Raw genomic sequence first — 13,431 nt, 5'->3', positions numbered from 1 at the left:
CTTTCTGTCCTGAAAATTTCAGCACAGACATTCTATAACATTGAAATTGCAAGCGATCTGTGACTATGACCTGTGTGCTTTACCTCTTCTACTCTGTATTCAGATATTGTGGTGGTTGGTTACACCAGGCAGAATCTTGCCAACAATGGGGACAGATTAGACAGGAACTGCTACTGTTCAGCTGCTTAAAATTAATTGTGTCCTGGACTTGTGTGGACACACCATGAGTCCTCAATTAACTGAGTGCAGTTCTATCACAACTCTCCATTGCTGAACTTGGTCTTGTTAACACAGACTCCAAATGGCTTTGATTTCATCGGACATTCTAGGCCTGCAGATGAGGTGACAAAAAGGGATTTGTTACTTTTAACAATTATACTTCAGTTTATTCTTTTAATTACCCCTAATTGCCTTTGTTTTGTTAAGGTTTCTAATAATATAGAGTAACAGACAGAAGTGCTGGAGGAACTCAGCAGATCAGGCAGCATGTATGGATTGCAATAAAGAATCGATGTTACAGTCCGAGACCCTTCATCAGGATTAAATTATTCATTAATTTTTGATGGATGTTAAATGTGTCTGAATATTAAAGATGTTTTAAAAGGCAGTTGAAATCCATGAGGGTTCTACAAAAGGCGGAGTTTCACCTCCAGGTTCGTCTTCTATCAAAGACTGTCAGACATTCTAGAGTCTTGCCTGACACCTCGTCGGTGTCGGAAGTGCTAAGTTTGGAAAGCTATTTCTGTGATTAAGGAACAGTACTCGGGCCATCATCTTCACTTAGAAATATCTTTCAGATATAAAATTAGGAAGTACTGTACACAGATGGCAGTAGAAGTTTTGAGCAACCTTCATAATGGTGTTTGACACTTTGTCAATGATTAAGGGAGAAGGGAGTTAAGTCACATCAGCAATAATATCATTAAATGATGAACATGCTCATGAGTGTATATTCCTGGTCCTTAAAAATTGTTTTTTTTTTGTGTAGTGAAAGTTATCCTGATCAGAATGGAGATGATGTTGCAATGAAAACTTCAGAGGTACCTTGTAGGAATCTGGAATATAATGAAGAAACAATGGAGCTTGTGCTTCCTTCTGGTTGGTACAAAGTCATGGATCATTTTTTACCAAGCATTTGTTTATACAGTGGCATGCGGAAGTTTGGGCACCTCTGTCAAAATTTCTGTTATTGTGAATAGCTAAGCGAGTAAAAATTGATCTGATTTCCAAAAGGCATAAAGTTAAACATGGCACCTTTCTTTAATATTTTAAGCAAGAATACTTTATTTCCATCTTTTACCATTTCAAAATACCAAAAAAGGAAAAGGGCCCAAAGCAAAAGTTTGGGCACCCTGCATGGTCAGTACTTAGTAACACCCCCTTTGGCAAGTATCACAGCTTATAAATGCTTTCTGTAGCCAGCTAAGAGTCTTTCAAATCTTGTTTGGGGGAATTTTCATCCATTCTTCCTTGCAAAAGGCGTCTAGTTCTGTGAGATTCTTGGGCCGTCTTGCATGCACTGCTCTTTTGAGGTCTATCCGCAGATTTTTGATGATGTTTAGGACTGTGAGGGCCATGGCAGAACCTTCAGCTTGCGCTTCTTGAGGTAGTCCATTGTGGATTTTGAGGTGTCTTTAGGATCATTATCCTGTTGTAGAAGCCATCCTCTATTCATCTTCAGCTTTTTTACAGATGGTGTGATGTTTGCTTCCAGACTTTGCTGATACTTAATAGAATTCATTCTTCCCTCTACCAGTGAAATGTTCCCCGTACCACTGGCTGCAGCACAAGCCCAACGCATGATCGATCCGCCCCTGTGCTTAGCAGTTGGAGAGGTGTTCTTTTAATTAAATTCTGTACCCTTTTTTCTCCAAACATACCTTTGCTCAAGTCCAAAGTTCTATTTTAACTTCATAGTTCACAGGACTTGTTTCCAATATGCATCAGGCTTGTTTAGATGTTGCTTTTCAAACTTCTGATGCTGAATTTTGTGGTAAGGACGCAGGAAAGGTTTTCTTCTGATGATTCTTCCATGAAGGTCATATTTGTGCAGGTGTTGCTGCACAGTAGAACAATGCACCACTACTCCAGAGTCTGCTAATTTTTCCTGAAGGTCTTTTGCAGTCAAATGGGGGTTTTGATTTGCCTTTCTAGCAATCCTACGAGCAGTTCTCTCAGAAGGTTTTTCTTGGTCTTCCAGACCTCAACTTGACCTCCACTATTCCTGTTAACTGCTGTTTCTTAATTACATTACGAACTGAGGAAATGGCTTCCTGAAGACCTTTTGCTATCTTCTTATAGCCTTCTCCTGCTTTGTGGGCATCATTTATTTTAATTTTCAGAGTGCTAGGCAGTTGCTTAGAGCAGCCCTTGCTGCTGATTGTTGGGACAAGGTTTGAGGAGTCAGGGTATTTATAAAGCTTTGAAATTTGCATCACCTGGCCTTTCCTAATGATGACTGTGAACAAGCCATAGCCCTAACAAGCTGATTAAGTTCTGAGACCTTGGTAAAAGTTATCTGAGAGCTCAGATCTCTTCGGGTGCCCAAACTTTTGCCTTTCCTTTTTTTTTTTACACACTCTAAAATTGTACAAGACAAAAATAATACACTAATCTTGCTTAAAGTGTTGAAAAGAATGTTTCATCTTTAACTTCTTGACTTTTGGAGATCAGTTCATCTTCTACTCACTTAACTACAGGTATGTGTTGCTTAACATCCACAATATGTTCTATGAAATCGGATGTTATGTGATTTGGACATGGAAAGAAAATCAATTTTGTACTTGTACAAGCTGCACCGGATTTTAAGCCGCAGGTGTCCCACGTTGTAATATGAGATATTTACACAGAAAGATATTACACGTGAGGATTTTTTAACTTTTAATTAAATCCGTATGGTAACATAAACAAATATATATTGCAAATGCTTTTTTTCGAACAGTGCCTGTAACACAGCTACTTTTAAATATACATGCGTATCGGTGACACACAAATTACGTTGCGTATACTTTTTTACTGAACAGTGCACGAACAACATTCCAATATCTCCTAACGACTGGTAAAAAAATATATATATACTGCAGCCTACCAGGAAAAGTTATTGATCGCCTTCTTCATCTTCCTCCTGCGCACTAAAACCATCAAAGTCCTCTTCTTCAGTGTCCGAATTGAATAAAACCTCAGGATCTCGTCACTCACTTCAGTCTCTTTGTTGTCGCTCTCACTTGAGCGCACGCGGTCCTCTTCATCACGCAGCAGTCCAGCCTTTCGAAACCCGCTGGTGATGGTGGATGTTGTGACAGGGCTCCACACATTTAGGATCCGCTGGCAGACTTGAGTTAAAGATACTCTTCGCATGCGTCCTCGCCGCTCGTCATCCAAGCCTCCCATTCAACGCGCAGTGCCACTTTAAATGCCCGGTTCACGCTGGTGTCCAGTGGCTGCAAATACTTCGTGGTGCCCCCAGGAATCACAGCTGGAATTGAGTTTGTACTCTTGATGGCAGCTTTCACTGAACTTTCATTGTCAGCTGCTTAAAAAATCACCATCGGTGGAAGCTTTAGTCCGGATGCTGTGCAGCTCAGAACACAAGTAAAATGCGTTCTCTCATGGCCACTTGTTTTCAGTGTGATGGACGAGTCGCCTTTTTTATTAACAGTCCGAGTGAGAGGCAGGTCAAACGTCAAAGGTACTTCATCCATATTTATGATATCATCTGGCCCGATGGAATTCTCCGCTATCTTTGTTTGAGTGAATGTGCGGAAGTTAGCAAGCTTTTCCTCGTGGGTGGTCGGGAGGGAGCTGCTGACAGAGTCGTGCGTACCCTGATGGACAGGCCTTTTCGTCTCATAAATCTAAAACACCACGATGGCCCACCTCTAAAATCTTCGATTTTCATTTTGGTGGCGATTGCTTTAGCCTTCAGTCTGATCTGCACAGTGGAAACACCGCGGCCGCCTGCTCTCTGTGTGTTAACCCAGTCTTCAAGAAAGTTTTCAAGTTCGGGCCATCTGCTATGATTACCTCTGAAAGCTTTTGTCGTCTTTTTGCATTGACTCAGTTCTTCACGCTGGCGTCTCCACCATCTCAACATCGATTCATTTATGCGAAGATTATGTGCCGCAGCTCGATTTCCTTCTTCAACCGCCAGATTGATCGCCTTTAACTTAAAAGCTGCATCATATGCTTTTCTTCAAGTGTTTTCCATGTTGATGAGGGTGAGTACAAATGACTGATTTACAATAATTTAATTGTGGAAGGGCGCTTGATTTATCGTACAATTTCATTGGACCTCTGTGAACTACTCATCAATTTTATTGGTCTACTGTTACGAGGCAAAATGTTTTTGGCGGCATGAAAAAAAAACATGCATTAGCCGCACCGTAGTATAGGCCGCAGTGTTGCCGCAGTGTTCAAAGTGTGGGAAAAAAGTAGCGGCTTATAGTCCGGAATTTACGGTACTTAGTAAACCTATATGGAGTGCTGTAGTGTACCTGTGTTGACTAAGTCCATGTCATTAGCAATTTATCCATATCCGATATAGGTGAACCTTCGCATTTCGTGACCCTTGTAGTTTTCAGTGAAGCCGATCCTCTAACAGCTTCAAGAATTTTTTCTTTGTTTTTCAGGATTGTCGTGATTGTCGAGTGCAACGTGCCTAAATCCCGAGCAATAGCATTCACTGGTTTACCACATTCATATTGTTTAATAACCTTTTGTTTCACTTTGAAATCAATACTTTCCCTTTGCCTCTTGCTGCTACTGTCACTAGGAGTGGTTTTGCTTCGTTTGGAAGCCATGATGCACTTTACGGTAATATTTTCGAAAGAAATTTAAACAGATAACACTATGGTGCTCAGGAAAAGCATGATACACGAGATTGGTTATGTCCGCTACGTCACATTCTCCGATCAGGGCTACGGACGTATATGCAACCGGACGTTGTCCGAATGGACATTAAGCGGCGCACACCTGTATTCACAGTAACAGAGATTTTGACCAGGGGTGCCCAAACTTTTGCATACCACTGTATGTATTAGGCCATGTAACTCCATCTTTAAGTGAATAAAATTGAAAGGTTTAGGGACACCACCTCAATGGATAATACTACATTGCATAAATTGTTATGAACAAAATTCCACTATTTGTAGGAAAAGCTAGAGATTCCTGCCAGATCTGAGTGGCATTTCTCAGGTACCGTGAACCTAAGAAATGCAGGCAGGCATAGGCCATACATGATGGCTTCATTAATAGGATCATGATTAATCATGTCCTTGGCTCCACTTCCTTGCTTTCTCCATGAAGTTCAATTCTCCTATGAACAATTCCTGAAATTGTTTTCTAGTTGTAGAATCCCCAAAGGGGTCAATATCTCAATATCTATCCTTTCAATCCCCCAATAGTTTTAATTTTGACACATTTAATTTAAAAACAGAATAAACCTTGTGTGAAACCTACTGTGGCATTTGTATTCCATTTTCAGTGTGTGTAAAAGTTCAATATAGATGCATCTATGGATTCTGGTTTCTTGAGCTTTGATTAAAATATGGCACTGGTGATGGCCAGTGACTACCTATTAATGGCAAAAAACAAAACAAAATTACTAAGTACCTCATTAATAACGCTTAACAATCAATGCTAACAATGGAGAGGCACAGGCAAAAAATGGTCGAGGCAAGCCAAGGTGGGGTTGAAGCAGAGTCAAGACAACTTCGTGGTATCTCCCAAGAGCGAGGAAAGTCCCAATGTCTGATTGATTTAAGTGCCAAGCTGAATTGGAAAGGATGTGTACAGGCTGCATCTTGGTGGTGGGGTTCAGGTCCCAGAGCAGTCCAAGAGTGAGGAGCGACCCGATGTTTGGATAATTTAAGTGCCAGGCAAAATTGAAAAGGTCAGGGTGCTGGGACCAAAGGCAAAGGCATTGCTTCCTGCTCTGTGATATTTATTCAGCTCTGCACTGAACTGAGGCTGTGGCTACTCCAGATGCAGAGATACCTGGCTTCATGTCTTTTTGTAAAACTTCAGTTTTGATGCTATTTGCTTACTTTTATTGTTTGCATGATTTGTTTTATTTTCTCTCTCTGAGGATTGGCTTCTTTTTTTTTAAAAAAAAGGGGTTCTTTTGAGGTTTCTTCATTATTGTGGCTGTCTGTAACAAGAGGAGTCTCAAGGTTGTAGAATATATACATATTTTGATAAATGCACTTTTAACTTTTAAAATGTTCAAGAAACTCTGGGTCAGACAGCATCTTCAGAGGGAAATAGACAGTCATTCCTCTTGACCCAAAATGTTGATTGTCCACTTTCACAGATTGTCACAGAAGCTGCCTAGCCAGCTAAGTTCCTCCAGTATTTTTTGAGTTGTTCCATATTTCCAGAATCTGCAGTCTCTCCAGTGTCTATATTATTTGATTAGTTTTCTCTTGTCCTTTATCCCAACTGTTTTCTTCATTCTTACCAAGCAATGGTTTGATTATAGTTTGTTGAATCTGTATTCATGCTTTTTACATACACTACACCGTTAACCATATAACAATTATAGCATGGAAACAGGCCATCTTGGCCCTTCTAGTCCGTGCCAAACACTTACTCTCACCTAGTCGCACCGACCTGCACTCAGCCCATAACCCTCCACTCCTTTCCTGTCCATATACCTATCCAATTTTACTTTAAATGACAATATCGAACCTGCCTCTACTACTACTACTGCTACTGCTACTGGAAGCTCGTTCCACACAGCTACCACTCTCTGAGTAAAGAAGTTCCCCCTCGTGTTACCCCTAAACTTTTGCCCCTTAACTCACGTCCTCTTGTTTGAATCTCCCCTACTCTCAATGGAAAAAGCCTATCCACGTCAACTCTTATCTATCCACCTCACAATTTTAAATACCTCAATCAAGTGCCCTCTCAACCTTCTACGCTCCAAAGAATAAAGACCTAACTTCTTCGACCTTTCTCAGTAACTTAGGTGCTGAAACCCAGGTAACGTTGTAGTAAATCTTCTCTGTACTCTCTCCATTTTGTTGACATCTTTCCTATAATTTGGTGACCAGAACGGTACACAATACTCCAAATTTGGCCTTACCAATGCCCTGTACAATTTTAACATTACCTCCCAACTCCTATACTCAACGCTCTGATTTATAAAGGCCAGCATACCAAAAGCTTTCTTCACCACCCTTATCCACATGAGATTCCACCGTCAGGGAACTATGCACCATTATTCCTAGATCACTCTGTTCTACTGCATTCTTCAATGCCCTACCATTTACCATGTATGTCTATTTTGATTATTTAGTCCTACCAAAATGTAGCACCTCACACTTATCAGCATTAAATTCCATCAGCCATCTTTCAGCCCACTCTTCTAACCGACCTAAATCTCTCTGCAAGCTTTGAAAACCTACTTCATTATCCACAACGCCACCTACCTTAGTATCATCTGCATACTTACTAATCCAGTTTACCACCCCATCATCCAGAATATTAATGTATATGACAAACAACATTGGACCTAGTACAGATCCCTGAGGCACACCACTAGTCACCGGCCTCCAACCTGACAAACAGTTATCCACCACTACTCTCTGGCATTTCCCATCCAGCCACTGTTGAATCCATTTTACTACTTCAATATTAATACCTAATGATTGAACCTTCCTAACTAACCTTCCATGTGGAACCTTGTCAAAGGCCTTACTGAAGTCCATATAGACAATATCCACTGCTTTACTCTTGTCAACTTTCCTAGTAACCTCTTCAAAAAATTCAGTGAGATTTGTCAAAAATGACCTTCCACACACAAATCCATGATGAGTGTTCCTAATCAGACCCTGTCAATCCACATGATTATATATACCATCTCTAAGAATACTTTCCATTAATTTACCCACTACTGACGTCAAACTGACAGACCTATAATTGTTAGGTTTACTCTCAGAACCTTTTTTGAGCAATACGCCAATCCTCCGGCACCATCCCCATCTCTAATGACATTTGAAATATTTCTGTCAGAGCCCCTGCTATTTCTACACTAACCTCCCTCAATGTCCTAGGGAATGTCCTGTCAGGACTGGGAGATTTATCCACTTTTACATTCCTTAAAAGCGCCAGTACTTACTCCTATTTAATCATCATAGTTTCCATAACTTCCCTACTTGTTTCCCTTACCTTACACAATTCAATATCCTTCTTAGTGAATACTGAAGAAAAGAAATTGTTCAAAATCTCCCCCATCTCTTTTGGCTCCACACATAGCTGTCCACTCTGATTCTCTAAGGGACCAATTTTATCCCTCACTATCCTTTTGCTATTAATATAGCTGTAGTAATCCTTTGGATTTATTTTCACCTTACTTGCCAAAGCAACCTCGTATCTTTTAACATTCTTTATATTCTTTGAGCACCTCATTTACTCCATGCTGCCTATATTTATTGTAGATATCTCTCTTTTTCTGAACCAAGTTTCCAATATCCCTTGAAAACCATGGCTCTCTCAAGCTTTTAACCTTTCCTTTCAACCTAACAGGAGCATAAAGATTCTGTACCCTCAACATTTCACCTTTAAATGGCCTCGATTTCTCTTTTACATCCTTCCCATAAAAAAAAATTGTCCCAATTCACTCCTAAATCCTTTTGCATCTCCTCAAAGTTAGCCTTTCTCCAATCAAAAATCTCTACCCTGGGTCCAGTCCTATCTTTCTCCATAATTATATTGGAACTAATGGTATTGTGATCACTGGACCCGAAGTGCTCCCCAACACATACCTCCATCACCTGACCTATCTCATTCCTTAACAGGAGATCCAACACTGCCCCTTCTCTAGTTGGTAACTCTATGTATTGCTGCAAAAAATTCTCCTGCACACATTTTACAAATTCCAAACCATCCAGCCCTTTTACAGTATGGACTTCCCAGTCTATGTATGGAAAATTAAAATCTCCCACAATCACAACCCTGTGCTTACGACAGATATCTACTATTTCTTTACAAATTTGCTCTTCCAATTCTCGCTCCCCATTTGGTGGTCTATAATACACCCCTATAAGTGTTACTACACCTTTCCCATTCCTCAATTCCACCCAAATAGCTTCCCTAGACAAGCCCTCTAATCTATCCTGCCAGAGCACCGCTGTAATATTTTCTCTGACAAGCAACGTAACACCTCCCTCTCTTGTCCCTCTGATTCTGTCACATCTGAAGCAACGAAATCCAGGAATATCAGTTGCCAATCACACCACTCCTGCAACCATGTTTCACTAATAGCTACAACATCATATTTCCAGGTATCAATCCATGCTCTAAGCTCATTCACCTTTCTTACAATGCTCCTAGCATTAAAATAAATGCACTTAAGAAACTCTCCACGTCTTACTCTCTGTTTACCACTAACGATGCAAACAACTTTACTGTCTTTTTCTTCCTTCTCTCATACATCTGTTCTGACACTCTGGTTCCCCTTACACCTCGTATCTAGTTTAAATCCACTGGAGCCTCTCTGGCAAACCTGCCTGCAAGATTATTTGTCCCCCTCCAGTTTAGATGTAAACTGTCCCACTAGAACAGGTCCCACCTTCCCTGGAAAACTGCCCAATTATATATAAATCTGAAGCCCTCCCTCCTGCACCATGTCTTCAGCCACATATTGATCTGCGCTCTCTTACTATTTCTAAACCCACCTGCACGGGGCACTGGTAGCAATCCTGAGATTGCTATACTGGAGGTCCTGTCCTTTAACTTGGCTCCTAGCTCCTTAAATTCACCTTTCAGGACCCCCTCACTCTTCCCACCCATGTCATTGGTCCCTACATGGACCACGACATCTGGCTGCTCACCCTCCCTCTTGAGAATACGATCCGAGATATCGCGGACCCTGGCACGAGGGAGCAACAGACCATCCGGGATTCTCGATCTCTTCCACAGAACCTCTTATCTGTCTCCCTAACTATCAAATCCCCTACCACTACTGCTCTCCTCTTTTCTCTCCTTGCCTTCTGAGCTGAGGGTCCAGTCTCGGTGTCAGAGATGCAACCGCTGCAACTTGTCCCTGGTAGGTCGTCCCCATCAACAGTATCCAAACTTGTATACTTTTTATTGGTGGGAGCAGCCACAGGTTGCTCTGTTCATTCGTTCTATTCCCCTTCCCTTTCCTGACAGTCACACAGCTGTCTCCTTACTCTTAGGGGTGACTATCTCCCTGTAACTCCTGTTTATTTCTGCCTCTGCCTCCCGAATGATTCGAAGTTCATCCAGTTCCAGTTCCCTAACTCGGTCTGTCAGGAGCTGCAGCTGGATGCACCTTTTGCGGGTGGTGTCATCAGAAACAATTGTGCTCGCCCTGACTTCCCACATACTGCAAATGGAGCACTCAACTGCCCTAACTGCTGCATCCATTACCTACTCCTAAGCTAATTAGATTAATTAAAGGAACTTGCCCGGCCTTACCTCACTTAGAGTAAAGCTCGCCCAAAGCCTCTGCTCGCCGAAGCCTCTCGAGCCAAAGCCTTCCTACTCTGTCTCCCTCTACTCCGTCGTCTGCTATTACTTGTTAATTGAATCTTAGTACTTAGTGATAAAAAAAATACTTAATTTTTGAGACGATGGGTAGAATATGTCAGTCACTTGTATTTTCTAGGTTTGGACCTAAAATATCGACTGCATTAATTGACAATGTTGAAATTGGTCCTTGATAATGCACTGCAAGTTCAAGAAGGAAATATTAATGCTTTTTAATTAAAAATACTTAAATTTTGAGATGCATTGATGTGGAACACCTGTTAATTTGACTATTCTAATTTTGCTGGGGACTAGTCTTGTAAAACCTTTTTTTTTGGGCAGGTAAACAATACAATTGCACAATTTAAAAATTCTACAAACCCATATAGTGCATCAAACTGAAATATTCATTGCCACTGATTTAACCACCTTTCTTTCTATATTGAATCTCAGGTGCTAGAATTGGTCACCGGTCATTGCTGAGATACTATAAACAACACTTTGGTACCTCTAGAGCAGTGGCTATGACTGGAACTCGTCATGTCCTGGGAAGATTGCTGCAGCAGTACAAGGCCCTTGGTTGGACAAGTGAGACTGGTAGGTGTCTTCATTCCTCCTGTGCAGTAATCTCAATCTTTTGCTCTTTTCAGCCATGAAAAATCTAAGCTATTGTTTATGGATGTATCTTTCAGAAATTATTCACTGTCCACCTTGAAGTCATCAATAGAGATATGACTTTCCTGTTGTATGGTTAGTTACTGCCTATTATGCTGCTGGCATTTAGGGAAGCAATGAAGTTGTTTCCACAACAATTTTTTTGACCAGTCAGGGTTGTTAACCTTGAGCTGAACCCCCAAACCTGGAGGACAGGTGGACCACTCACAGCCTGCGCTCTAGCCTTTGACCTGTTTGGCAAGGGTGATCCTACCAAGAGTCTAATTATTACAAGGCCCTCACTCCAGTCAGCATAGCTCTCCTAGTCATTGAGGCATGCAAGCCTCCAACGCCTATGACAAGGTTGTGTTCATCTTGGAGGTTTCCATTGTATAAATCATTTAAAATGTTAATGAGGTCATTCAGACCAAGCAACACACAAAAAGATAAAATCAGCAGGTCAGGCAGCATCTAGGAGAGAAATGACTTGATGTTTTGGTCAAGACTTTTGATGTGAACTGAAAGATAGAGGTGAGATAGCCAGTACGAAAGGGTGCAGTTAGGTGATAGATGGGTCCAATTGAGAAGGGGTGAAGGGGGAATGCAAATCGTGACAGGGTGGGAGGTGATAGGTGCAAGTGACAAAGGCTGAAGTAGTCTTCTAACATGTATACTACTGCCTTATGTTTTGCCATTCTATCAACTTCATCTCATCCTTTTAACATAGCTCTGACTCCTTTTCCTTCATCTAGTTACCTACCTGCTTGCTGAGCTGTGTGTGATTTCTGTCCTACATCAGAAAGATCTCACAGCTCAAATAATAACAAGATGTTAATTTTGTTAAGTGCAGGAAGATGGGCTCATAAACAATGTAATTAAATCATGCCTTCCATTAAATAATCACCAAGAGTAAATTTGCAACTTGAATAAATAATTTCCTTTTTCCATGATAGTGAGCTACTCCAATAGAGAAGGCATCTATCACAAAAATACTCAACTATTGACTTCCTCAGGATAATGTATTTTGTTAACCTTCTAAAATTGAGTTTTTAAGCTTCACAGATTTTTAATTTCAGAAAAAATCTTGTGTGTATATTATGTAAGTGACTAGTAATTTGAGCTGAGTGAGGGGGGGTGGAAGCTATCTTTGTTAAGGAGTACCCCATTAAATCTGAGGTATTTTGTTTCATTTAAGAATGCTAGCTATTGGTTCGGAATGTTGTTCACTTCAATTGTTTGCATGACTTGTATTTTTTTTCCTCTTGTGCATAGAGTGTTAGTCTTTTTATTGTTACTCCTTTTTTTCATTAATTGGGTTCTTTCGAGTTTCTTGCTTTGTGGCTACTTGTGAGCAAACAAATCTCAAGATTGTATAATTTATACGTTCTTTGAAATTATATTTACTTGAATCTATTAATGATACTTGTATTCCTAGTAGCTGCTTAGACAGATAATTACCTAAATTTCTTCAGAGAATTAATTTAATTTGAGGTGTTTCTGAATGTGTGGTAATGGTGTAACAAACTTAAGTTTACCTGATCAGCTGTTGTTTCTTCCTTTATTAGCTAAAGAAGCATCACAGAGAAAGGAGCGTGATATGCAGTATGTGCAAAGAATGAAATCCAAGTGGATGCTAAAGACTGCAATGTCCAACAATGCAACAAAGCAGATGCACTTTAGACCGCAAGTTATATTCTAGAAACTGGACTGTAGTTATCAGGTTGATGATGAGATGATATCAATACAGATAATTAACTGATTTTTCAAGTTGCATTGTAGGGTGATTTGTGTATTTTTGATTCTTTAATGCATCACTTTCAGATCTTAAAATGTTGGTAATTGTAAAACCTCAAACCATATCCTTTAACTTGTGTTCTACAGCACGCTGCTTATTGTAATTCAACTCAATTTTAATACAAAATAAATGTTCCGTATTGTACATGCCATAATTTAGCTGTATAAAATCTGGAACTCCAAAAGTAATGATGTTTAAATGAGCAACTAATATAGCTCTGCTCTATTACATTTGTATCTTTTCTAATTACATGTTAAAGTTTATCTCTCTGCATTTTTTACTCTTAAGGTAACTCATAGTATAAGTATGTCATTGTAATTGAAACAACCCATGAACAAATATCTAAGCAGAAATCATGTATTTCACTGATACATATTCTCCCCCGCCCCATCCTATATACTTACTGAGTTCATGCTGGTGCATGATTTCAAATGTTCCATCTTTAGCCTAGCACTTTCTTCAGGTTGTCATTGATTAAATTCTTTCTG

General features: G+C 40.2%; 1 protein-coding gene across 7 annotated transcripts in view; it reads left to right on the top strand.

The window, feature by feature from the left end:
* Nucleotides 1-13,206, top strand: part of znf622 (zinc finger protein 622) — a 44,527-nt gene extending 31,321 nt beyond the window's left edge. For all 7 annotated transcript variants that reach the window (XM_059945622.1, XM_059945618.1, XM_059945621.1 and 4 more), the window contains exons 5-7: nt 989-1,098; nt 10,948-11,091; nt 12,714-13,206. In XM_059945622.1, the coding sequence (XP_059801605.1) occupies nt 989-1,098; nt 10,948-11,091; nt 12,714-12,847 (388 nt within the window). In that variant the 3' untranslated portion in view covers nt 12,848-13,206. The remainder of the gene's footprint in view (nt 1-988; nt 1,099-10,947; nt 11,092-12,713) is intronic.
* Nucleotides 13,207-13,431: the final 225 nt, after the last annotated feature.

Source organism: Hypanus sabinus, chromosome 20 (assembly GCF_030144855.1).
Source record: "Hypanus sabinus isolate sHypSab1 chromosome 20, sHypSab1.hap1, whole genome shotgun sequence".
In the NCBI taxonomy this organism is placed as follows: Eukaryota; Metazoa; Chordata; class Chondrichthyes; order Myliobatiformes; family Dasyatidae; genus Hypanus; species Hypanus sabinus.
The sequence above is the reverse complement of the archived record's forward strand: the minus strand, read 5'-3'. Positions and strand labels throughout refer to the sequence as shown.